The sequence below is a fragment of the Bufo gargarizans genome, chromosome 7, assembly GCF_014858855.1.
Source record: "Bufo gargarizans isolate SCDJY-AF-19 chromosome 7, ASM1485885v1, whole genome shotgun sequence".
NCBI lineage: Eukaryota > Metazoa > Chordata > Amphibia > Anura > Bufonidae > Bufo > Bufo gargarizans.
In genome coordinates this window covers 75,339,156-75,365,487 of record NC_058086.1, presented here as the reverse complement: position 1 = coordinate 75,365,487, position 26,332 = coordinate 75,339,156, and the positions used below count along the sequence as shown (strand labels likewise).

Below are 26,332 nucleotides of genomic sequence, written 5' to 3'. Positions count from 1 at the left end.
GTTCCCAGAGATGCTTAGCACTTGTTGGCCCTTTTGCCTTCACTCTGCGGTCCAGCTCACCCCAAACCATCTCGATTGGGTTCAGGTCCGGTGACTGTGGAGGCAATCTGGCGCAGCACCCCATCACTCTCCTTCATGGTCAAATAGCCCTTTGATTAAATTGAGTAAAAAAATTCATCGATGCAGTTTCCCTGCATCGAGTAATCGTTACATCACATGATCACGTAGCGGGAGTGAAATTAAGCGTCTCACTCACCGCTTCCGTGTCCTCCGGAGGCCAGAGAGGCAGGACTGAGCCAGCTGGCACAGAGGAGGAGGGAGGAGGAGGGAGTCTCTCCCTCCCCACTGTGCGCGGCTGCCGCTGAAAACCAATGAGGACAGAGTAGGAAGAGGAGGGGAGGAACTGTGGCCACTGCGCCACCAATGAATGTGCCGGCCATATCCCACAGGGTCCCCCTCCTGCCCCCCATCATTGGTGGCAGTTTGCAGTTCCGATCGGAGCCCCAGCAGTGTAATTCTGGGGCTCCGATCGGTTACCATGGCAGCCAGGAGTCACGCTACTGAAGTCCTGGCTGCCATGGTATGTTAGTAAGCAGAGAGCAGCGCATTATACTCACGTGCGCTGTGGCCGCCGGTCGCTCCTTCTTCTGTCTGTGCGGCGGATTGCTAATGCTTGCAGCATTAGCAATGCGCTGCACAGACCTATGAGAAGGAGCGACCGGCGGCCACAGCGCACGTGAGTATAATGCGCTGCTCTCTGCCCCAGAATTACACTGCTGGGGCTCCGATCGGAACTGCAAACTGCCACCAATGATGGGGGGCAGGAGGGGGACCCTGTGGCCACTGCCACCAATGATTGATACTGGGGAGGGGGGGGGGGCTTGCGTTACCAGAGGGGGCAGATCAGAGGCTGGGGGGAGGCAGATCAGAGGCTGGGGGCAGGCAGATCAGAGGCTGGGGGGGAGGCAGATGGAGAGAGAGTGGTTAATGGAGGCTGCAGGCACCAACTTGGCATATATAAAGTTATTGGTTTAGAGAGGGGTTAATGAAGGCACCTCCAAGGTCATTAACCTCTTCAAACCAATAACTTTATACATGCCCATTGGGTTTGGAGGGTTGTAATAATTCAATTAAGAATTATTAATTATGGTCAGAAAAATAATTAATCATAAAAAAATAAAATTTATAAAATTTGTCATAAATTCTTAAAATCATGACCTGGTGAATTGTAGACAACCTAATTGATACAATTCACATCTGAGTCTGACTATTTCCTCAGATAAATAAGTTCTTTTTGACGTGAGATGACGTTAATGATAAAACATGTAGTTCTGCATTATACAGTAATACACAGGTATTATAACAATATGCAGATTTGTTGATTACAAGGTTATAAACATATATAAGTAAATAAACACAATTATACATGCAAATGAATATATACAGGTCCTTCTCGAAAAATTAGCATATTGTGATAAAGTTCATTATTTTCTGTAATGTACTGATAAACATTAGACTTTCATATATTTTAGATTCATTACACACCAACTGAAGTAGTTCAAGCCTTTTATTGTTTTAATATTGATGATTTTGGCATACAGCTCATGAAAACCCAAAATTCCTATCTCAAAAAATTAGCATATCATGAAAAGGTTCTCTAAACGAGCTATTAACCTAATCATCTGAATCAACTAATTAACTCTAAACACCTGCAAAAGATTCCTGAGGCTTTTAAAAACTCCCAGCCTGGTTCATTTCTCAAAACCGCAATCATGGGTAAGACTGCCGACCTGACTGCTGTCCAGAAGGCCATCATTGACACCCTCAAGCAAGAGGGTAAGACACAGAAATTTCTGAACGAATAGGCTGTTCCCAGAGTGCTGTATCAAGGCACCTCAGTGGGAAGGAAAAAGTGTGGCAGAAAACGCTGCACAACGAGAAGAGGTGACTGGACCCTGAGCAAGATTGTGGAGAAGGACCGATTCCAGACCTTGGGGGACCTGCGGAAGCAGTGGACTGAGTCTGGAGTAGAAACATCCAGAGCCCCCGTGTACAGGCGTGTGCAGGAAATGGGCTACAGGTGCCGCATTCCCCAGAAACAGCGGCAGAAGCGCCTGACCTGGGCTACAGAGAAGCAGCACTGGACTGTTGCTCAGTGGTCCAAAGTTCTTTTTTCGGATGAAAGCAAATTTTGCATGTCATTCGGAAATCAAGGTGCCAGAGTCTGGAGGAAGACTGGGGAGAGGGAAATGCCAAAATGCCTGAAGTCCAGTGTCAAGTACCCACAGTCAGTGATGGTCTGGGGTGCCATGTCAGCTGCTGGTGTTGGTCCACTGTGTTTTATCAAGGGCAGGGTCAATGCAGCTAGCTATCAGGAGATTTTGGAGCACTTCATGCTTCCATCTGCTGAAAAGCTTTATGGAGATGAAGATTTCATTTTTCAGCACGACCTGGCACCTGCTCACAGTGCCAAAACCACTGGTAAATGGTTTACTGACCATGGTATTACTGTGCTCAATTGGCCTGCCAACTCTCCTGACCTGAACCCCATAGAGAATCTGTGGGATATTGGGAAGAGAAAGTTGAGAGACGCAAGACCCAACACTCTGGATGAGCTTAAGGCCGCTATCGAAGCATCCTGGGCTTCCATAACTCTTCAGCAGTGCCACAGGCTGATTGCCTCCATGCCACGCCGCATTGAAGCAGTCATTTCTGCAAAAGGATTCCCAAACAAGTATTGAGTGCATAACTGAACATAATTATTTGAAGGTTGACTTTTTTTGTATTAAAAACACTTTTCTTTTATTGGTCGGATTAAATATGCTAATTTTTTTAGATAGGAAATTTGGGTTTTCATGAGCTGTATGCCAAAATCATCAATATTAAAACAATAAAAGGCTTGAACTACTTCAGTTGGTGTGTAATGAATCTAAAATATATGAAAGTCTAATGTTTATCAGTACATTACAGAAAATAATGAACTTTTTCACAATATGCTAATTTTTTTAGAAGGACCTGTATAGCGTTAATATAAAGCATTACAAGCTTAACAATACATGTGAGTGGAAATAACTTGTCACATTATAACCAAGCCATTATTAGGTTAGGATATCAAATAGGAACATAATTTATATACATTACCTCTGTTCAGAGAAAACCTCATGATATCAGGATGGGCATGTCTAATCCTAGACATCAAATATGGAATGCTAAATACATTCTTTTCCCCTCTAACCAACTACACATCACATGATATATATATCTAAGCAATTATTTAATGCTTTGCTAGATTGAGTCTTAATTCTTCTGCAGGTAGAATGAAGTCTCACAATATCCTAAGGTTACATCTCAAAATGGAGATGATTAATTTATTTATTCGCCAATCTAGATGGTATAATTTCACCCACACTATCAAATTAGTCTTAATAAAATGAAATATCATTTTCTGTATCTCTTACCAAGTCCTAGTAGAAATCTCACTTCTGCTCCTAGGAAAGCTGGGTGATCCATCATAGAGCATGTAACCATGGCTTTCATCCTGATAGACACCTCTAGAGACTTCAACTTCTCTTCTCTCTCCTCTTTCTTGTGTGTGTGTCCCCCCTGTGTATGGTTTATGATCACAAACTTATCAGTTAGACACACCTTCCTAATTTGGAAGTTTCCAATCATATTCGGATGGGCGTGACTATTGATAAGAAATGACATCATAACCTTACCCAGAATGCACTTTTGCTACTGTTGTAATGTCACCTACTCATACCTAGGTGGCACTGCTGTGTAAGCTATTTGTATCATAGTATAAAGGGTTAACTTCTGTAAGTCTGAATAAAGGTATAATATAAATTTTGACCTTAAAAGGTTTAATTCAAAGCTATAGGGGTTAATTCTGACACTTGTAGCAATTAGAGACAGACCTCTAGGCGTCTCTCTGTTTCTCACACTGTTTATTTGTGGATCGTAAATAACTTCAATGGCTTTGTTTTCTCAGAGATATCAGTACCTCCTCTCATACCAAAGAGGTGAATAATTGTTACAAAACACACATCTTCACAGACACTCTTTTAGAGACAAAGATTCTCCTAATGAGAAATATATATAATATACTGGATACATGTTGTCTTCATAACATATAACAATATAATATATAGTAAAATATGTCCTACTGATTGTCTTATGCTAAGGACTAAGGTTCATTAAATGAATACATGAATATTATATATTTGCTTCATTGATAAATGCCTAATTGTATAGGTAATTATCACCAGCTTAGAGCTTATCTTTATCTCTTGTCATAAATTTAAGAGTAGACAAGGAAGATTCTTCTCAGACTTAGTCCTTAGTCCTGAGAAGAATAACACTAAAAAGTAGAAACCTTTGTGTGACCTTATTTTGGCCTTCTCAAGACATACAAAATTGTAACTATAGTCAAGCATGGCTCTTAAAGGCAATGCACATCCATCTTGACTAGAATAATTGAATATCGGTGCATTTACCTATGAAAAGGCACAACAGGTTAATGGAAGCACCTTGGCATTAGGCATGTATAAAGTTATTGGTTTGAAGGGGTTAATAACTTTATACATGCCTAATGCCAAGGTGCTTCCATTAACCCCTCCAAACCCAATGGGCATGTATAAAGTTATTGGTTTAGAGAGGGGTTAATGAAGGCACCTCCAAGCCCTATGCCTGTCCTTTAGCAGTGGTTTCCTAGCAGATATTCTACCATGAAGGCCTGATTCACACAGTCTCCTCTTAACAGTTCTTCTAGAGATGTGTCTGCTGCTAGAACTCTGTGTGGCATTAACTTGGTCTCTAATCTGAGCTGCTGTTAACCTGCGATTTCTGAGGCTGGTGACTCGGATGAACTTATCCTAGGCAGCAGAGTTGACTCTTGGTCTTCCTTTCCTGGGGCGGTCCGCATGTGAGACAGTTTCTTTGTAGTGCTTGATGGTTTTTGTGACTGCACTTTGGGACACTTTCAAAGTTTTCCAAATTTATAATGATGACCACTCGTTTTTCTTTACTTAGCTGCTTTTTTTCTTGCCATAATACAAATTCTAACAGTCTATTCAGTAGGACTATCAGCTGTGTATCCACCTGACTTCTCCACAACGCAACTGATGGTCCTAACCCCAAATATAAGGCAAGAAATCTCACTTATTAAACCTGACAGGGCACACCTGTGAAGTGAAAACCATTTCAGGTGACTACCTCTTGAAGCTCATCAAGAGAATGCCAAGAGTGTGCAAAGCAGTAATCAAAGCAAAAGGTGGCTATTTTGAAGAACCTAGAATATGACATATTTTCAGTTGTTTCACACTTTTTTGTTATGTATATAATTCCACATGTGTTAATTCATAGTTTTTATGCCTTCAGTGTGAATCTACAATTTTCATAGTCATGAAAATAAAGAAAACTCTTTGAGAAGGTGTGTCCAAACTTTTGGTCTGTACTGTATATATATTAGTGTAAAATAAAGCGATTGCCGTGGCACTGCAGTGTATCAGTATCAACGGAGTGCCAGCGGCTGTGAAGGCGATCCCCCTTCAGATAAATAGTATAAGAAATTCCACGGCACCTCCAAGGCGTAAAATCAGAAAAGACTTTTATTCACCAGACAGCGACGTTTCGATCTTCCTCCTGGGATCTTTCTCAAGCAGTGACAAGCAATACTAGTGCTTATATTTATACAACTTACATCCTTATTCAATCGAATTTTATCAAATATCAATTAATAAAGCCATCAGAAAAAATCATAAAATAACCCTCAAAATACATCAAATATAAGGTGTAAATACTGACATTATACGTGTATCATGCAATAAATGTACCGCAGATATATATATTTAAAGTGTATTCATAAATACCATATTTAAACATACAGTCATCATAATTCATCAATGCAAAGAAATCTACATACAGGTGTGCCTATAAACATAATTACATACAGGTGTACCTTTAAAAACAAAGTAGGACAGGTCCTAGAGGGAGCATGGAAGGAGATCAGCGAGGGGTTTAGCGTGCCGGTCTTTCATCTGCTCATGTCACAGGACCTTAGAAAGCTTCCGGATCACGTGACTCAAAGTCTGATCACATGATTACTATGTATATATGAATCCAACGTTCTGCGTTCCAACATGGAGCGCAGAGCGTCAATATATGTCACTGCGTCTGTGTGCTGAATCAGAGCTTGCGTTCCACAGGTAAAGTGGAACGCAAGCACCTCCAGAGCAACCTGACCTGGCCATACATACATCAAAGATGTGTATAGTGAATACCTAAAGAGATCTAACTAGTAGTAGAGATCAGATCAACTATATCGGACCAATGCATCAATGTATGATGCCTCAAACTGGTCTATATTAGTTATAAAAAATAAAAACAGTATCCATGTGCTAAACAAAACAACTAGTCATCCGAGGAGTCTGACCAGAGTATCCCTGTTGTTTACACAGGGAAACTCGTCAAAATGCTATCGCCGTCAATGGACTGCCACTCCTGGCAGTCAATCTGACTGGTCGACAGTCTCATCCTCTAGATTACGGGGATGTTGTCTCTACTTTAAAGGTCAAACTGATTGCATAATCTATCCACCATCTCCAGGTAACACCCCAACAAAGGTGGGGTGCCAATCGGACAGAGTCGTTGACTCACATGCTGTCACCATGTCCAACACGGAACCTGTGCCTCAACCAGAGAAGCCCAAACCCACAGCACACGGCATATGGCTACAAAGTATATAAGATAAATCACTCGCGGTCAAGACAGTATAATAATTACAAGTGTATATATAGAGCAATAACATATATATATATATGTATATATAATGTGTGTGTGTATAAATTAGTGTTTTCAAAGGTGAGCCATGTTTCTCAAAAACCTCGAGGCAGAAGGTCCAAATGCTCTGCTGTGAAGAGATGAAGTTCCGGTAGCCATAGATGTTTATATAAAGAGGAGCCCACACTGTGTGCGAAGAGCGCAGTAATATCAGGTTGTCTCCCTGGTGCCACTATTTCCAGTCTATAGTTGAATAGCATGATGGTACATACAAACATCAAGTAAGCCCAGGGCCGCCTCCTCACGTCTCCTAATCAGAATGCCATGGGATATATGAGGCCTCCTACCCCGCCGTGGGAAAACATGCGTTTAATATCAGTAAAGAACCTGGATGGTGGCGGGGCATGGCCTGACCGGGGATGTGAGCGGCAGCAGCGCGAGTTAGCTCCCGCCACGTACAACAAAAAGCCTGCATTGTGGGCTTAACTGAGCCTTCTGGGGCTGACCACATCTCCCTCATCCCTCCATTTGCAGACCAGTGTCCTTCTGGAGGGGTCCCTTGGCTGGAGGAACAGCAAAATAAAGTAAGAAGGCAGCGAGAGGTGCCGAGCGAGGTGCGCAAGATGGCGCTGAGAAGCAGGGCAGAGTCGGGGGGGGGGGGGGGGGGGGTCAGTGACAGCCAGCACTGTAGTGAGCTCCAGGTCATCACAGAAGATGCCGGAGCTGAAGGATCCCTGTCTGGAGGAGGTGGAGGCAACTCGGATGAGGGAGAAGACTACTGCAGGAGGAGCCAAGGATGAAACTATGGAGGTTGGTGTGGCAGGGGCATACCCCCTCAGAGTGCAGAGCTGACATTTAAAGATATATTTAGGGCCGTTATTCAGTGTGGAGTGGCCCTGACTGCATTACAGCTGCAAATTGGGTCCCTGAAGCAAGAGTTCTCCTTTGTGCGACATGTCCTGCAGAAAGTTAATGACAGAATTGTAGAGGTGGAAGGCCATGTCAGTGAGGTGTAAGATAAGCTGCCCCCTCTAACTAGGGCATCCCGCACCCATGAACAGCAGATCTCAGCATTGATAGCCAAGACTGACTATCTAGAGAACCGCCTTAGACACAACAATGTACATCTTCTGGGGATCCCTGAAAAAGTTGAGGGACACCCTACGTCCTACTTTGAAAACTGGCTTAAAGAAGTTTTTGGCACAGAGGTGCTTTCCCCACTATATGCAGTGGAACGGGCGCACCAAGTTCCCACCAGACTGTTGCTGCCAGGAGCGTCGCCACAACCTGTTCTGATTTAAGTTACTTCATTATAGGGACCAGGATGCCATTTTGCAGGCAGCCAGAAACCGCCCTGACATCACCGTTAATGGGCAAAAAATGCATTTTTTTCAGGACTTTTCCTCAGAAGTCCAAAAGAAGCGGAGCCAGTTCTTGGATGTCAAGCAGCAACTTCGTTCCTTGCAAGTGTCCTATTCTATGATGTATCCGGCAAGTCTGCGGGTGGCTGCTCTGGGATCTGTTTATTTCTTCAATGCACTGAAAGATGCGGCCACATGGATTGACCAACATGAACGTCGGCTGCAACAGGAGGAGAGAAGATGACTGCCTGATTATTTCAAGTTCTACCCTCAGTTATCACTAAGTGACATGTTGGGACGTTACCCATCTACTGTTCTACTACTGAACTGCCCACGGAGCACTTGTATTCTTTTATGGCGGGGGACATTTTCGCTCAGCAGAAGTAGAGAGTTTAAAACATTGCTTTTGTGTCTGGTTTCAGGGAGGACTTGTGCCTCGGCCTGGTAGAAAATGAAATGCAGGCGTATCGCTAATCAGCATTTGTACTTTTATAGTATCTGTAAGTGATCAAAACTGATCACAGTCAGATCTATAATAGTATTAGTGTCACCTTAGTTCGCCCTCCACCCAAAACGCAGTGTTTGCCTGATCAGGCCTGATCGGTCGCCCACACGTGCGTTCACCCACGCCCGCCCCGCCGCAGTGACCCAAAAAATTTTTTTTTTGATCACTGCACATTCACTTTACACGCGCTGCGGTGATAAAAAAAAAAAATCAGGTTTGATATTTTTTATCAACCGCAGCGGCCTCCGGTACTTCACTAGCCTCCCATTTGTAAGACAGGCTTGCTTTTTTTTTCTTGGGTAGTCTCAGGGAATACCCCTAAATTTAGTTGCCCAAATGTCAAACAGGGGGTATTCTTCTGAAGAGGCCTACAGGCTTCTGACCCAGTCGGATGAGGAGTGGGAACCCTCATCTGACAAATCCAGCGGGTCAGAATATGAACCTGTAGAAAGCAGTGGCAGTCTGACCCAAAGTTCGGACGAGGAGGTTGAGGTCCCTGATAGCACCAGGCGTACCCGGCCCCGTGTCGCTAGACCACAGGTTGCGCAGGATCCGCTTCAAGGGCAGCAGAGTGGGGCTGGCGCTGTCGGTTTACGTGGTGAGGCAAACACCAGCAGCGCAGCCCTCCCTGGACCTAGTACCAGCACTGCCGTATAACATGGTGAAGTGGCGAGCACCAGAAGGGCAGTTGAAGCTGGTACGGTGGCACGTGCAGTAGTTACCCCATTGCAGCCACTGCACAGACAGGCCCGTAGACCCCCTAGAATCCCTGAGGTGCTGGCAAATCCTGATTGGCAGTCCCCAACTTCAGCCGCACCTGTAGTTCCCCCTTTCACCGCCCAGTCTGGAGTTCGGGTTGAGACAGCTCAGATCGGTTTGGCCCTGGGATTTTTTTAGCTGTTCTTGACTGCGGAGCTCTTGGACATAGTCGTGGCAGAAATAAACCGGTATGCCACACAATTTATAACCGCCAACCCGGGAAGCTATTATGCCCTGCCTTTCAGGTGGAAACCAGTCCAAGTTTCCGAAATTAAAAATTTTCTGGGCCTTCTCCTCAACATGAGTCTAACCAAAAAGCATGAATTGCGGTCATATTGGTCCACGACCCCAATTCATCACATGCCCATGTTCTCTGCTGCCATGTCCAGGGCATGATTTGAGGCCATCCTGTGTTTCCTGCACTTTAGCGACAACACCACCTCCCGTCCCAGAGGCCACCCAGCTTTTGACTGGCTCCACAAAATTCGGCCCCTCATAGACCACTTCAACCTGAAATTTGCAGATTTGTATACCCCAGAGCAAAACATCTGCGCAGACGAGTCCCTAATACATTTTACCGGGCGCCTTGGCTTCAAACAATACATCCCAAGCAAGTGCTCTCGGTATGGGGTCAAATTGTATAATCTCTGTGAAAGAGCCACAGGCTATACCCACAAATTTCGGATCTATGAGGGAAAAGATCAGACCCTGGAGCCGGTCGGTTGCCCTGACTACCTGGGGAGCAGTGGGAAGACAGTCTGGGACTTGGTGTCACCCTTATTCGGCAAGGGGTACCATCTTTATGTGGACAATTTCTACACAAGTGTGGCCCTCTTCAGGCATTTGTTTCTAGAACAAATTGGCTGCTGTGGCACCGAGCGAACTAGTCGCGCGGGCTTCCCCCAATGGCTTGTTACCACCTGTCTTGCAAGGGGGGAGAGTGCTGCCTTATGTAACGAAGAACTGCTCGCGGTGAAATGGAGAGACAAGCGTGACGTTTACATGCTCTCCTCCATTCATGCAGACACGACCATCCAAATTGAGCAAGCAACCCGTGTCATTGAAAAGCCCCTCTCAGTCCACAACTATAACCTTCACATGGGAGGGGTGGACTTCAATGACCAGATGTCTCCGTATTTAGTTTCTCGCAGAACCAGACGCTGGTATAAGAAGGTGTCTGTATATTTGATTCAATTGGCTCTGTATAATAGTTTTGTTCTCTACAGTAAGGCTGGGAGAACAGGATCCTTCCTCAAATTTCAGGAAGAGATCATCGAATAATAATACATGAATTCGTCTGCAAATCAAATTAAGTGTAATTTATGTTTAGGGTAACACAATGAACATTTAGAAACGCTCAGTGAGGGTAGCATAGTAGAGGTGACAGGTTCCCTTTAACTAAACTGAATCTCAAGTGGTATGTCGCATCTCTAAAATGCAACACTGTATCCAAATGTGTAATTGGTAACACATGTAATTGCTAAAGTTGATTGAAAAAAAAATTATTGCAATGGCAAGCGTAGAAAACACGTATTCTTACAATATTGTGGTTCTGTATGATAATAAATATTTTTCAGGTATATACAGACATCAGTGTTGCTGGCAGGCACAAACATGTGTTGTGGGATACTAGTTTATATTCCTACACTATTGTGGAGTCATATGATCAAATTGCATGCAAATATTGGAGCAGGGTCCATGTCTCACCTATCAGCCTCCTCCTCCATAGCTCAATTAGAGCCAGCTGGAAGAGGAGTGTGGCAGCTGGTGCTAGTCACCACAGAATGGCATCTTTTTGGAAAGTATTTGGTTCTGCTGGGGCAGTATTGTGTGCTATACCGTGGTAATTGGTATGTGGTATTGCTATCCACACCTAGTTTGCCCTAACTTCCATTTGGACACGTCTACAACATGGGGGCCGTTTTTAAATTCCCAGTCTGCCCCAGCACACTTCAGTAATAGCAATAACATTTATCACTAGAGATGAATATCTAACATACACAGTTGAGTTACATTATTTTAAACACAAGTCAATATCATGAGTAACCACTGTGTGCAGCATGGACAGCAGCTAGACATGCTGGGAGTGACTTAATAAGGTCCTGGTAGGTTGTTGCAGGTATATGAAGCTACGCTGACTGCAGAGCATCTGCCAGCTTCTGGAGAGTGTGTGGGGAAGGAGCCATAGAGTGAACATGACGATCGAGGTGGTCTAACCGATGCTCCATTAGGTTTGTCTGGGGAATTAGCGGGACGGGGTAGTACCTCAAAGTATTGGTCATGCTCTTCCAACCGTTGGACATTTCTAGCTGTATCACCTATTAAATCATCCAAAGGATGAAATGTATGTGTGCCACAGAGTTCTAACACAACCAATTTAAACAGAAGACACACATGTACAATTATAACACAAATATTTTATTAAATAATACATATTACAACAGACCATAGACAATAATAAAATGAGTAGCAGCAGTGCAGGCAAGCGCTGCGATAAGCAGCTCAACCACCAGACTCTGGGTAAATGAATCCAAAATCAACGAGAGGAATAGGGAAACAATGTATGCCGCACCAAGCAGGCAATATAAACCCTACCCCCAATACATGTACAAGCCTCCAACCCCCCCGGGTGAACATACAACTACTGCAAAAATAGAGCCAGAGAAGAGGGCCAAATGACGGCACCTATACAAAGCCCAAAAGCAGTATGGAGGGACAACAATCGTAAAAATAGACGTTAAATAAGAAGAGAATACAATAACATAATACCTAGAGTTGATAGGAGGCACAAATGGATCAAACCCAGGTCTGGAAGAGAGCACACCCCGACGCACGTTTCGCTCCTACGCTCCTCCATGCATGTTGCATTGTCTTGCTAGAAGATTCCATCTTCCCCAGGAAAGACAATCTGCATGTATGGGTGGAAGTGATCTACAAGGATGGCATACCCATACCCATATCAATTGAGTACCTTCCACATGGATGAGTGGGCCCAGAGAATGCCACAAAAACATTCCCCTGAACATAATGCTGCCACCACCAGCTTGTGTTATTCAAACAATGGCTGCAGGGTATTTGTTCTCTAATGTTCCTCGCCATTCGATGAAGCAGAAAATGTGACTCATTGAAGAAGACAACCTTTTGCCAATCAGGAGAGGTCCAGTTCCAATACTGCCATGAAAACTAAAGACTTTTTCTACTGATGAAACTTCATTAGAAGAGGTACAGTGACCACCCGTTTTCTTTGGAGCCTCATACACAGTTGGGTTCACTCAACTGTTATTTTAGACACACGTCTGTCAGCCACCTGGTTCATTTTGGTGGCACAATTTCCATATTGCCTATTCTTAATAGTGCTGCTTGTCCACTAGGGTTGTTGCGGGTATCAAAATGTCGATACCCAATTAATACTTTTGTCCTGGTATCGGTTTGGTACTGGGATTTGCCTTTTATCGATACTAGGCTGTGCCACTGCACAACCCAATATTAGAGAACATGGAGGTAACTTCTGTCAGCGTGCGCCATGTTCCCTCAGGAGCACAGGGGAGAAGGAGTCACTCTCTCCCTCCCCCTGTGCCGCCACTGCCAATGAGGAAAGGGGGGGAGGGGCGGGCGCACTGCACCACCAATGAAAATTAACGTCTAATACAGATACAGGAGGCGGGTGCGGTGGCAGAATCGCCTAGCCTGCACCTGACCTCTGTGACAGGGAGCTGGGTGCCAGACCTGAAAGGGTTAACTGCCGCGGATCGCATCACCCTGTCATAGAGGTCGGGTGCAGGCTATGTGATTCTGCCTCCGCACCCGCCTCTTATATCTGTATTAGACGTTAATTATCAATGCCCCCCCCCCCCAGTATTAAAATCATTGGTGGCAGTGGTCCCCTCCAATCGGTTACTATGGCAGCCAGGACGCTAATGAAGCCCTGGCTGCCATGGTAATCTCCCTGCTGCTGTGTGCACAGGGCAGCAGGGAGAGTGTGAGGTCCTATTCACCCTAATAGAGTTCTGTTAGGGTGAATAGGGCAAGGGATTAAAAAATCCCAGGTTCTAGCCCCTAAGGGGGGAAATGGTTATTAAATAAAAAGTAAAAGAATTTAATAAAAAAAAACACACCAAAATATTAAGTATAAATCACAATTTTTCCCAATTTTACATATAAAATATATAAACAATAAATAAACATATCACATATCGCCACATCCGAAAAGTCCAAACTATAAAAAAAAAATCCTATGTGGTGAACGCCATAACAGAAAACAAAAATAATTTAAAAAATGCGTGATTTTATTTTTTCGCATGGTATCTAGTATCGCAATACTTTTTTATGGTATCGAAACAGAATCAAAATCTTGATATTGCAACAACCCTATTTGTCCACTCATAATGCCCTTTCACCACGACAGCACACGAACAGTTCACAAACTACACCGTTTCAGAAATACTACCACTGTTGGCCTGAAAGCCAATAATCCCTTTTGCAGCTCATAACTAGCCCCTTTTACTGTGACAGCAGCGAGGCATATGTGTGCAGACAGTCAATTGCATACCTTATATACACACCAAGTCAACTCACAACACATGACTTCCTTCATGAGCTATGTGCTGCTGACATTGAAAGTAGAAAGTGGTCATAATAATGTAACTTGACTGTGTATTTCTGACAGATTGAAAAAAATGGAAATACATTTTCACTCATTGACTCTTGCCATAAACAATCATATTTTCAATTACTGTATTTTAAAAGTAAAACACTTTTAAGTGGGCTTTTTTGTGCCCTTGTTATGGATGCAACACCCGGACCCTCCCATGGTTCATCCGAACCATTATATGGCTCTCTAATTCATTTTCTGAAGAACTACATGAGGTTAACCCTTCACATAGCCATATGAGGGCTTATTTTTTGCAGTCCAGATGCATTTTTTTATGGCGCCATTTAATTTACCATGTCTTTTATTGGAAAACGGGGGTAAAATTGATTTATTATTATTATACAGCTGGCACCCGCCTCGTATGAAGTTGGCTCACCGCAGCAGCCCGCTCCATATAATTGTGGGAGCATAATGTTGTACATGTATGGCATTATGATTGAAAGGCTTTAGGTGTTCAGTCCATAATACAGGAGTAATAAATCACCCATGGTATACCCTTTAATTGTGGCCTTAGTTGATGCATTATATTAGGTTTAGTAATGTATCATTTTTAATTAGCATTACATTCCAGGGCTCCAGGTGGCAACCAGTATGGTCGCCAATGCGACTTAGAATTTACAAATGGCAACAAGACCTTTTTTTTTAGTCTTGTCGCCATTTGCGGCTAGACCCCCCCCAGCCGCAGATCTGCAGTTGAATACAGAGGCGGGGCAGAGGAGATGATGGTTCTCTTCCCCGCCGCCGATGTTCTTCTCAGCAGTGCAGTGGAGAAGGAGTCTCGTGCTGCCACCGCCAATAAGAAGAGAGACAGGAGGAGGGGCTGTGGCCACTGCGCCACCAATAAAGATAACTGACCTGTTAATACAAATACAGGAGGCAGGTGCCGGAATCAAATAGCCAGCACCCGACCTCTGACAGGGAGCTGTGATCAGCGGCAGTTAACCCTTCAGGTGCGGTACCTGAAGGGTTAACTGCCGCTGATCGCAGCTCCCTGTCATAGAGGTCGGGTGCCGGCTATTTGATTCCGGCACCCGCCTCCTGGATTTTGTATTAACAGGTCAGTTATATTCTATTGGTGGCGCAGTGCGCCCCAACACCCCAGTATAATAAACATTGGTGGCGCAGTGCCAATGAGGGTTAAAAAATAAATTAAAAATTAACTCCCCTCCAATTGATCGCTTAGCTGCCGGTCTCCTGTTCTTTCTTCAGGACCTGTCAAAGGACCTGTGGTGACATCACTGAGCTCATCACATGGTCCATTACTATGGTGATGGATCATGGGATGTACCATGTGATGAGCATAGTGATGTCACCACAGATGGTACATCACATGACAGGTCCTGAAGAAAGAACAGGAGACGAGCAGCTACGCGATCAATTGGAGGAGATGAGTTCATAATAATTTTTCTGTATTAACCCCTAAAGGACTTAGGGCGTACCGGTACGCCCTATTTCCCGAGTCCTTAAGCACTCAGGGCGTACCGGTATGTCCTAAGTTTAAATAGTGATTCCGGTGCCCCAGGGGTTAATCTGAACAGGATGCCGGCTGAAATCATTCAGCCGGCATCCTGTCACAACGCCAGGGGATGTCATGTGACCCCCCCGTGTCGGTGATCGCAGCAAACCGCAGGTCAATTCAGACCTGCGGTTTGCTGCGCTTTTTGCAGTTTCTGATCCCCGCGGCCCCTGACCGCGGGGATCAGAAACTTTAGAGTGCCTAAAATAAATATTTTGAACCCCCTGCACCCCTGCACGATTTTATCCTGGCGGGTGGTGAAAATTTGTTAAAAAAAAATAAAAAAAAGAGAAAATTTTAATTTTGCCCGCCTTATATCCCAAAAAAGGTAATAAAAGTGATCAAAAAAGTCGCATGTACGCCAAAATAGTACCAATCAAACAGTCATCTCATCCCACAAAAAATGAGACCCTACTCAAGATAATCGCCCAAAAACTGAAAAAACTATGGCTCTTAGACCATGGAAACACTAAAACATGATTTCTTTTTGTTTCAAAAATGAAGTCATTGTATAAAACTTACATAAATAAAAAAAAATTGTCTACATATTAGGTATCGCCGCGTCCGTGACAACCTGCTCTATAAATTACCACATGATCTAACCTGTCAGATGAATGTTGTAAATAACAAAAAAAAATGCCAAAAAAAGCTATTTCTTGTTACCTTGCCGCACAAAAAGTGTAATATAAGCAACCAAAAATCATATGTACCCTAAACTAGTACCAACAATACTGCCACCCTATTCCATACTTTCTAAAATGGGGGTCACTTTTTTGGAGTTTCTACTCTAGGGGTGCAACAGGGGGGCTTCAAATGGGACATGGTGTCAAAAAAAACAGTCCAGCAAAATCTGCCTTCCAAAAACTGTATGGCATTCCTTTCCTTCTGCGCCCTGCCGTGTGCCCGTACAGCAGTTTACGACCACATATGGGGTGTTTCTGTAAACTACAGAATCAGGGCCATAAATAATGAGTTTTGTTTGGCTGTTAACACTTGCTTTGTAACTAGAAAAAAAATATAAAAATGGAAAATCTGCCAAAAATGTGAAATTTTGAAATTGTATCTCTATTTTCCATTAAACCTTGTGCAACACCTAAAGGGTTAACAAAGTTTGTAAAATCAGTTTTGAATACCTTGAGGGGTTTAGTTTCTTAGATGGGGTCACTTTTGTGGAGTTTCTACTCTAGGGGTGCATCAGGGGGCTTCAAATGGGACATGGTGTCAAAAAAACAGTCCCGCAAAATCTGGCTTCCAAAAACCATACAGCGCACCTTTCACTCTACGCCCCGCTGTGTGGCCGTACAGTAGTTTACGGCCACATATGGGGTGTTTCTGTAAACGGCAGTGTCAGGGCAATAAAGATACAGTCTTGTTTGGCTGTTAACCCTTGCTTTGTTAGTGGAAAAAATGGGTTAAAATGGAAAATTAGGCAAAAAAATGAAATTCTCAAATTTCATCCCCATTTGCCAATAACTCTTGTGCAACACCTAAAGGGTTAACGAAGTTTGTAAAAATCAGTTTTGAATACCTTGAGGGGTGTAGTTCATAGAATGGGGTCATTTTTGCCTAGTTTCTATTATGTAAGACTCGCAAAGTGACTTCAGACCTGTAGTGGTCCCTAAAAATTGGGTTTTTGTAAATTTCTGAAAAATTTAAAGATTTGCTTCTAAACGTCTAAGCCTTGTAACATCCCCAATAAATAAAATATCATTCCCAAAATAATTCAAACATGAAGTAGACATATGGGGAATGTAAAGTCAGCACACTTTTTGGGGGTATTACTATGTATTACAGAAGTAGAGAAACAAACTTTGAAATTTGCTAATTTTTAAATTTTTTTTGTAAATTAGGCATTTTATTATGCAAAAAAATTAATTTTTTTACTTCATTTTACCAGTGTCATGAAGTACAATATGTGACGAAAAAACAATCTCAGAACGGCCTGGATAAGTCAAAGTGTTTTAAAGTTATCAGCACTTAGTGACACTGGTAAGATTTGCAAAAAATGGCCGAGTCCTTAAGGGGTTAAAGAATGCTATTTTCCCTTATAACCATGTTATAAGGGAAAATAACACGGTGAATACACTTTCATCCTAGCAACTATGCGTGAAAATCGCACTGCATCTGTACTTGCTTGCGGATGCTTGCGATTTTCACACAGCCCCATTAACTTCTATGGGGCCTGCGTTGTGTGAAAAACGCACAACATTAGAGCATGCAGCGATTTTCACGCGACGTACAAGTGATGCGTGAAAATCACCGCTCTTGTGCACAGACCCATAGAAATGAATGGGTCCGTATTCAGTGTGGATGCAATGCTTTCACCTTACGCATTGCACCAGCGCAGAAATCTCGTCTATGGGAAAGGAGCCCAAGGGTGAATAGGACAAGGGTTCCAGCCCCTGAGGGGGCTAATAGTAAAAAAATAAATAAAAATTAAATAAAAACACAAATACTAAGGCTATTTTCACACTTGCGGCACTGTGATCCGGCAAGCAGTTCCGTTGTCGGAACTGCCTGCCTGATCCGCCGATCTGGATGTGACTTAAAGCATTTGGGAGACTCATCCGGATGCAGATCCATCTCAAATGCATTGCAAGTACGAATCCATCTCTCTGCTTGTCATGCGAACAGACAGATCCGTCTTGTATCTTTTTACACCTTTCTACCGGACTGCGCATGCGCAGATTGGATGGACGGATCCGGCATTCCGGGATTTTGAATGCTAGATCTGGCACTAATACATTCCTATGGGGAAAAATGCCGGATCCGGCATTCCGGCAAGTCTTCAGTTTTTTTTTTGCCGGAGATAAAACCGTAGCATGCTGCGGTTTTATCTTTTGCCTGATCAGTCAAAATGATTGAACTGAAGACATCCTGAACGGATTACTCTCCATTCAGAATGCATGGGGATATGCCTGATCAGTTATTTTCCGGTATAGAGCCCCTGTGACGGAACTCTATGCCGGAAATGAAAAACGCTAGTGTGAATGTACCCTAAAATATTAAGTTTAAACCCCCCCCCTTTCCCAATTTTACATATAAAATATATAAACAATAAATAAACATATTACATAGCGCTGCGTCCAAAATGTCCAAACTATTAAATTATTAAAAAATATCTCAGGAGGTGAGCGCCATAACAGAAATAAATAAATAAAAACCACGCGATTCACCATTTTTTTTGTCACCTTGTCACCCAAAAAAATAGGATAGCACTGTTTTATTATGGGCCGAACATTTCATAAAATTAGGGCTGCAACGATTAATCGACTTTATCGATAATATTCGATAACTGGATTCGTTGTCGACAAATCCAGTTATCGAATAATCGCCGATTCGTTGCTATGCGGGCGGGCAGTTTACTTTTACTCAGCGCATCTTTATTACCTTACAATGAAGCTCAGGTAATGGGCAGAGCGGACACGGCGTAACGTCACTTACTCACGTGACGCACCTGCTCCGCCTGTTACCTGAGCTTCATTGTAAGGTAATAAAGATGCGCTGAGTAAAAGTTACTGCCAAAATAGTCTGCTGTGAGCAGCGGGCCGGGGCTGTTATGGGGAGGGGGATCTGTGAATGGCACTGTTATGGGGAGGGGGATCTGTGAATGGCACTGTTATGGAGAGGGGGGGTCTGTGAATGGCACTGTTATGGGGAGGGGGGTCTATGAATGGCACTGTTATGGGGAGGGGGGTATGTGAATGGCACTGTTATGGGGAGGGGGGTCTGTGAATGGCACTGTTATGGGGAGGGGGGGTCTGTGAATGGCACTGTTATGGGGAGGGGGGTCTGTGAATGGCACTGTTATGGGGAGGGGGATCTGTGTATGGCACTGTTATGGGGTGGGGGATCTGTGTATGGCACTGTTATGGGGTGGGGGATCTGTGTATGGCACTGCTATGGGGAGGGGGATCTGTGTATGGCACTGCTATGGGGAGGGGGATCTGTGCACTGTTATGGGGAGGGGGATCTGTGGATGACACACATAGCATAAGATGCTATATAGTGTCATCTATAGATCCCCCCCCCCCCCCCCTTAACAGCGCCACCCACAGACCCCCCCCCCCCCCCCATAACAGCGCCATCCACAGTTTGTTTTAATATGGCCTTTGAACATATTTTTTCAAGTAAAATCATATAAACCTCTTTGTTTTGTAATTTTGGTGTTTTTTCCCAATTAATCGATGAAATTGTCGGTTTCGATTTGACGACAATTTTTTGTATTTGGCTTCTAAATTTTTCAGTTCAGGAGCCAATGGCTACTAGGTATTTTTTTTAGTCTGGAGCACTGCATTTCTCAATACTTGCATGCCAAAGTTATTGCATTCCTGCAGTTATTGCATTTCTTTAACACATGTAGCATTGAATATAGAAATTAGGGCTGCAGCTATCGATTTTAGTAATAAAGTATTCTACCTATTAATCCAACGATTAATCAAGTTTAAACTTTAATAAGGATAAAAACATTAAAACGTTTTCTATAAAAACTTATCAGCCCCCCTGCCATCAGCTCCCCCCTCCAATGCAATTAGTTCCTCCAGCAGTGCCACCAGCTACGCCGCTTACCCATCAGTGCCCAGCCGCAGCGCCAGTGCACTAAAATACTTACCTTTTCTTTAGGGGCGATGCAGACTTTCCAGAGATGTTCTATCTTCTTCTTCATGCGCTGCACTGGTCCTGAAGTCACACAGCATCAGGTGATGGTGTATGCATACGTGCACTACATCCTGACTATGTGTGTACATCCAGGTCCAGTGCAGTGCTGTGCAGGCAGGCGGGTGACCTCAGAGCGTGAGTAATGGCAAGCTCTTCACTCACACGCTGTGATCACATGGCACAAACAAATCATCGATACAAAAAGTTTGCATCAAGGATTTTATTGTCGAGTTAATCAATTAATTTGACTAAACGTTTCAGCCATAGTAGAAATTGTGGTATGACCTCCTTACATCTTATTTTATTCAAATAAGAGTATGCATTTTAGTCGCAAATTTGAGGTTTGTCCAGTTTTTGCTAATTACGGTTTGCAAAGTCACATGAAGGTGGTTATATTAAATATTAGATTATATTTTTACACATGGTAACATAATATATAAGGCCAAAAAAGACATTTGTCCATCCAGTTCGGCCTGTTATCGTGCAAGTTGATCCAGAGAGAGGCAAAAAAAACACTGTGTGATAGAAGCCAATTTTTCCCACTTAAGGGGGAAACCATTCCTTCCTGACTCCAATCAGGCAATCAGAATAACTCCCTGGATCAACGACCCCTCTCTAGTAGCTATAGCCTGTAATATTATTACACTCCAGAAATACATCCAGGCCCCTCTTGAATTCTTTTATTGTACTCACCATCACCACCTCCTCAGGCAGAGAGTTCCATAGTCTCACTGCTCTTACCGTAAAGAATCCTCTTCTATGTTTGTGTACAAACCTTCTTTCCTCTAGAAGACGCAGAGGATGTCCCCTCGTCACAGTCAGTCCTGGGGATAAATAGATGATGGGATAGATCTCTGTACTGTCCCCTGATATATATTTATACATAATAATTAGATCTCCCCTCAGTCGTCTTTTTTTCTAATGGTATGTTTTGTACTGCCCGCCCTGTGTGGCTGGAACGACGACAGTGAGCATACTTACCTGATCCCTGCGGCTGGGTTCCAGTTCAATATTGGGTGTCACGGGTCCCAGATCTCCCCACATCAGAATCCTGTTTGACACAGGTCAGGTGACCACCTCAACCAATGTCTGGCCACAGCAGTGACGTGACACATCACCACTGCAGCCAGTCATTAGCTGCAGTGGTTGCTTGAACAGGATGTTCACGCATAGAGACCTGGGACGTGCGGCACCCAATGGGAATCTGGTAAGAATGCTTACCATTGCAGGTCTGGTTTTTCGGGGATGGGGGGATAAACAACCTTTTTAATATTTACATTGTTTTACATTTATATTTTAATATTTACATTGTTTTACATGGTTTTTCTGTGTATACTATTGCTTGGATGGTGTTTTAGAGGCAGATGTATGTTTTTATAAATAATTCCTGTTTTTCACAAAGTTACATGCTATATTGGCAGCCTGGGTGGGCACGGACATCACTATACTCTCCCTCCTGCTTTCCCTTTGGCGGTCCGAACTCACTGGTCTTCCGCAGCTTCCTTGCAGTGGGCTCGGCTACCAGAATATTCTGTCATGTCTACTGGATTCTGACCCTTTGCTGCCTGACCGCCATACTGACCCTTCGCTGCCTGTATTTTAGAAGTGATTACTTTTTTTTTTATTTCTAGCTTAATGCCATATTTTTTATACTTCCAGCTTTGGCGATTTTATGAAGATGTGTGCACATAAATTTTGGTTTAAGTGCTGAAATGTATGAACGCCGCATATGTTGAACGTTTATTTTAACAGGTGTAGTCCATATAACTTTGTTACACTTTTACTCATTTGTATTAATTTTTTTGCAATTTTTATGAGATTGCATGCAGTTGTTTGTAAGTATAAATAGCTGAGCGACATTGTAATAATGTGCCAGGTATCTACTTTTAGAAAATATGGGTATTGTGGTCAATATAACTTTTTATTTTTATTTGTATATGTCAAAACTTAATGTAGGCCGGTCTGACAGAAGTGACACTGTGAACAGCAGTGATCAGCTTGCAGTGTATTATAACACATACACCCAAAATGTTCAAAATTAGTAGACGCATTTGTATATTTTTTTCTTGTTAGATTGTGAGCCCGAATTTCATGTTTTTTATTTCTCTGCAGATAATTTTGACTCCACATTCAACCCTCTTTTACATTTCTCTTGTGGGATTGTGGCTGGTATCCTGGCATCTGCAACTACTCAGCCTGCTGATGTAATCAAAACACATATGCAGCTTTTTCCGGACAAACATCGTTGGACTGGTCAGACCGCTTACTATATTTATCAGGTAATGAACTTTTACTGCAAATCATAGTAGAACACTGAAATGCATTTCATTTGGCATCTGATAATCTTGAAAGTTTGCTAAGCACTTTGTTCAGGAAACATAAGATGAAATTTGAAGACTGAAAAGAAATAACCAACTAGAAAGTTGCTCTGATATAAAACAGTGTTAGGGTGCTTTCACATGTAGCATATTTTTGTTGTAGAAAATCGGTTCTATTCCCTTGCAAAAACCCATGTGCTTGCCACCAAAACAACCCCACAGTACCTGTGTAGTAGCATTAGTTTGTGTTAACATATTAAAGATGTTTACTGACTCTTTTATACTGATGACTTATCTTCAAGATACAGTTGAAACCAGAGGTTTACATACACTATATAAAAAGACATATATGCATGTTTTTCTCAATATCTGACATGAAATCAAAATAAACCTTTCCTGTTTTTGGTCAATTAGGATTACCATAATTATTATTTGCCAAATGCCAGAATAATCATAGAGAGCATGTTTTAAGGCATTTTTATTAGTTTCTGCAAAGTCAAAAGTTTACATACATTTCATTAATATTTGGTACCATTACCCTTAAACGATATTACTTAGGTCAAACGTTTTGGATATCCTTACACAATTTTCTCACTATAGTTGGTCGCAATGTGGGCCCATTCCTCCTGACAAAACTGGTGTAACTGAGCCATGTTTGTTGGTCGCCTTGCTCGCAGCTGCCTTTTCAGTTTTGCCCATTAATTTTCAATAGGATTAAGATCAGGGCTTTGTGATGGCCACTCCAAAACATTGATTTTGTTATCCTTAAGCCACTTTGTAACCAGTTTGGCAGTATGCTTCAGGTCATTGTCCATTTGAAAGACCCATTTCCACCCAAGCCTTAACTTCCTGGCTGATGTCTTGAGACGTTGCTTCAGTATTTCCACATAATCTTCTTTCCTCATGATGCCATCTATTTTTTTTTTTTTTTTTTTTTTTAATTGCACCAGTCCCTCATGCAGCAAAACAACCCCACAACATGATGCTGCCACCTCCGTGTTTCACAGTTGGGACGGTGCTCTTAGGCTTCCAAGCTTCTCCCTTTTTCCTCCAAACACAATGATGGTCATTATGACCAAAAAGTTACATTTTAGTTTCATCAGACCACAAGACATGTGTCCAAAAATGTAGGTCTTTGTTCCTGTGTGCATTTGCAAACATTAATCTGGCTTTTTCTATCTTTATTTTGGAGTAATGGCTTTTTCCTGGCAGAGTGGCCTTTCAGCCAATGTTGATACAGTACTCGATTCACTGTGGATATTGACACAATCTTACCAGCTTCCGCCATCATCTTCACAAGGTCTTTTGCTTTTGTTCTTCGGTTGATATGCACATGTTGGACCAAAGCACGTTCATCTCTGGGACACAGAACCAGTCTCCTTCCTGAGCGGTATAATGGCTGGACATTCCCATCTTGTTTGTACTTGTTATAATTGTTTGTACAGATGAATGAGGCACCTTCAGGTAACTTGAAATTGCACTGAAGGTTGAGCCAGACTTGTGCAAATCCACAATTCTCTTCCTGATTATCTTGGCTGATTTTCTTTAGACTTTCCCATGATGCTACACAAAGAAAGCAATGTGTTTTTCAGGTGTGCATTTAAATACATCCACAGTTGTGTCTCTAATTAACTCAGATGTTGCCAACAAACCCAAGAAAAGTTTCCAAACACATGACATAATCATATGGGCAGTCCAGAATTATTTTGAGGCATAGTAATTGTGGTGTATTTTAAATTTATGACATTGCAAAAAGTAATCTAATTTTTCTGGCATTTGGCAGCATCATGTTGTGGGGTTGTTTTGCTGCAGGAGGGACTGGTGCACTTCACAAAATAGATGGCATCATGAGGAAAGAAGATTATGTGGAAATACTGAAGCAACGTCTCAAGACATCAGCCAGGAAGTTAAAGCTTGGGCTGAAATGGGTCTTTCAAATGGACAATGACCCGAAGCATACTGCCAAACTGGTTACAAAGTGGCTTAAGGATAAGGCTACTTTCACACTCGTGTTTGGTGCGAATCCGTCATGGATCTGAACAAACGCAGCCGTTCAGATAATACAACTGCATGCATCCGTTCAGAATGGTTTGTATTAGCTGTAACCTAGCCAAAATGGATCCGTCTTGAACGGCATTAAAAGTCAATGGGGGGACGGATCCGTTTTCTATTGTGCCATATTGTCAGTGAAAACGGTCCAGTCCTGACACACAATATAAGTCAAAGGGGATGGATCCGTCTTGACTGACACAATATGGCACAATAGAAAATGGATCCGTCCCCCATTGACTTTCACTTTAGTCAGACTGACACGCAAGCAGCGTTTTGGTGTCTGCCTCCAAAGAGGAATGGAGGCGGAACGGAGCCAAACTGATGCATTCTGAGCAGATCTTTAACCATTCAGAATGCATTAACCCCTTAGGGCAGAACGCCGTGCATGTACGGCGGGGAAAACGGTGCCAAAACTTTTCTTTTTCTATTTTTTCTGAAAAAAAAAATTATAATAAAATATATATATATATATATATTTTTTTTTTTAAGGAAAATTCAACGCAGCACTCTTCTTGTAAAGAAAAAAAAAAAGCAGTGTCTTTAGTCACACATGTGACACAAAAATAGGCAATGTTTCAATCCCCTTTCGGGATCCTTCTCAAGCCAAGTGCACAGACCAACATCATACTGGCATCTAAATACATATCCAACTTTTCAATACATGTGTACAACATCAATTAATCAAGTGATTACAATTAGTGACAGCTGATACAAAATCAAAGTAAAAAAATTTGCTTCATTCCAATCTTTCAACGGATCTTCTTGTATTGTGATCTTAGTATATATTCTCATGCATCTTTATATATAAAGTGCATGTGCCAGTAAAGTGCAGCTTCCAATCAAAGTATACAAGAACAATCTCATATTATAAAAAAAAGTGCAAGTGCATTTTAAAATCACAATAAAACCACTTGGCTATATTAAATTCATCAATTCATCGGGATAGAGAGACGCGTGCTACACTCTTTTTTTGTTTTTTTAAACGCCTGGTGTGAACACCACCCATCTGCAGGGTACATAAAAAAATAATAATAATATTTCTTCATTTTTTTTATTTCATTATTTTTTATTGCTATAGATGCTCATGTCAGTGCTATGCGGACTGGTCTGCACAGGAATCCAGTGACAAGTGGTCATGTAACACCTATTTGGCGCCTAAGATATCCAATCTTCCCACAGAGGAAGAATTTTTTTGGAGTCATCTTCTATTCTCATATTTTACTCAATTATGTCCTTATATTACACTACACCACAGCGCACCACTACTTCCCGTGCAGTCACTCATCCACAACACAACACTTCCCCACAAACAAACGCATGCTTGGGAGTCGGTGTGAATTACCGTCAATACCAGCATGCGGCATTAAATATACTTCCCGTTTTAAATCAAATGTAACCCAAATTATTTTGGGGGGACATATGCAATCATCCTGCAGGACGCCTCTCTCATCCCATGGATCCACATATCTGCAATACAAAACAAATATCATTATCCTCGCAAAAATTCATAACTGGTCTGTACATTCAATGTAATGATGTATCTAGTGATCAAGCAATCGGGAGCCCGTGTCCCCCCAAAATCTCATCCCTACTGTAACATGATAATCTATATTTAAACCATGGGGTTTTAATGTACCAAGGCGATGTATCCATTTTAGTTCACATTTCTTCAAGAGAGTAAGTCTGCCCCCCCCCCCCCCCCTCTTTTAACACATTCTTTCCAAAATTGTA

The 26,332-nt window shown here is 42.6% G+C and overlaps 1 protein-coding gene across 4 annotated transcripts in view; it reads left to right on the top strand.

The window, feature by feature from the left end:
- The window catches only part of SLC25A38 (solute carrier family 25 member 38), a 215,971-nt gene that overhangs the window by 119,888 nt on the left and 69,751 nt on the right, over positions 1–26,332 (top strand). For all 4 annotated transcript variants that reach the window (XM_044300419.1, XM_044300417.1, XM_044300416.1 and 1 more), the window contains one exon: positions 22,344–22,510. In XM_044300419.1, coding sequence (XP_044156354.1) covers positions 22,344–22,439 — 96 coding nt within the window. In that variant the 3' untranslated portion in view covers positions 22,440–22,510. The remainder of the gene's footprint in view (positions 1–22,343; positions 22,511–26,332) is intronic.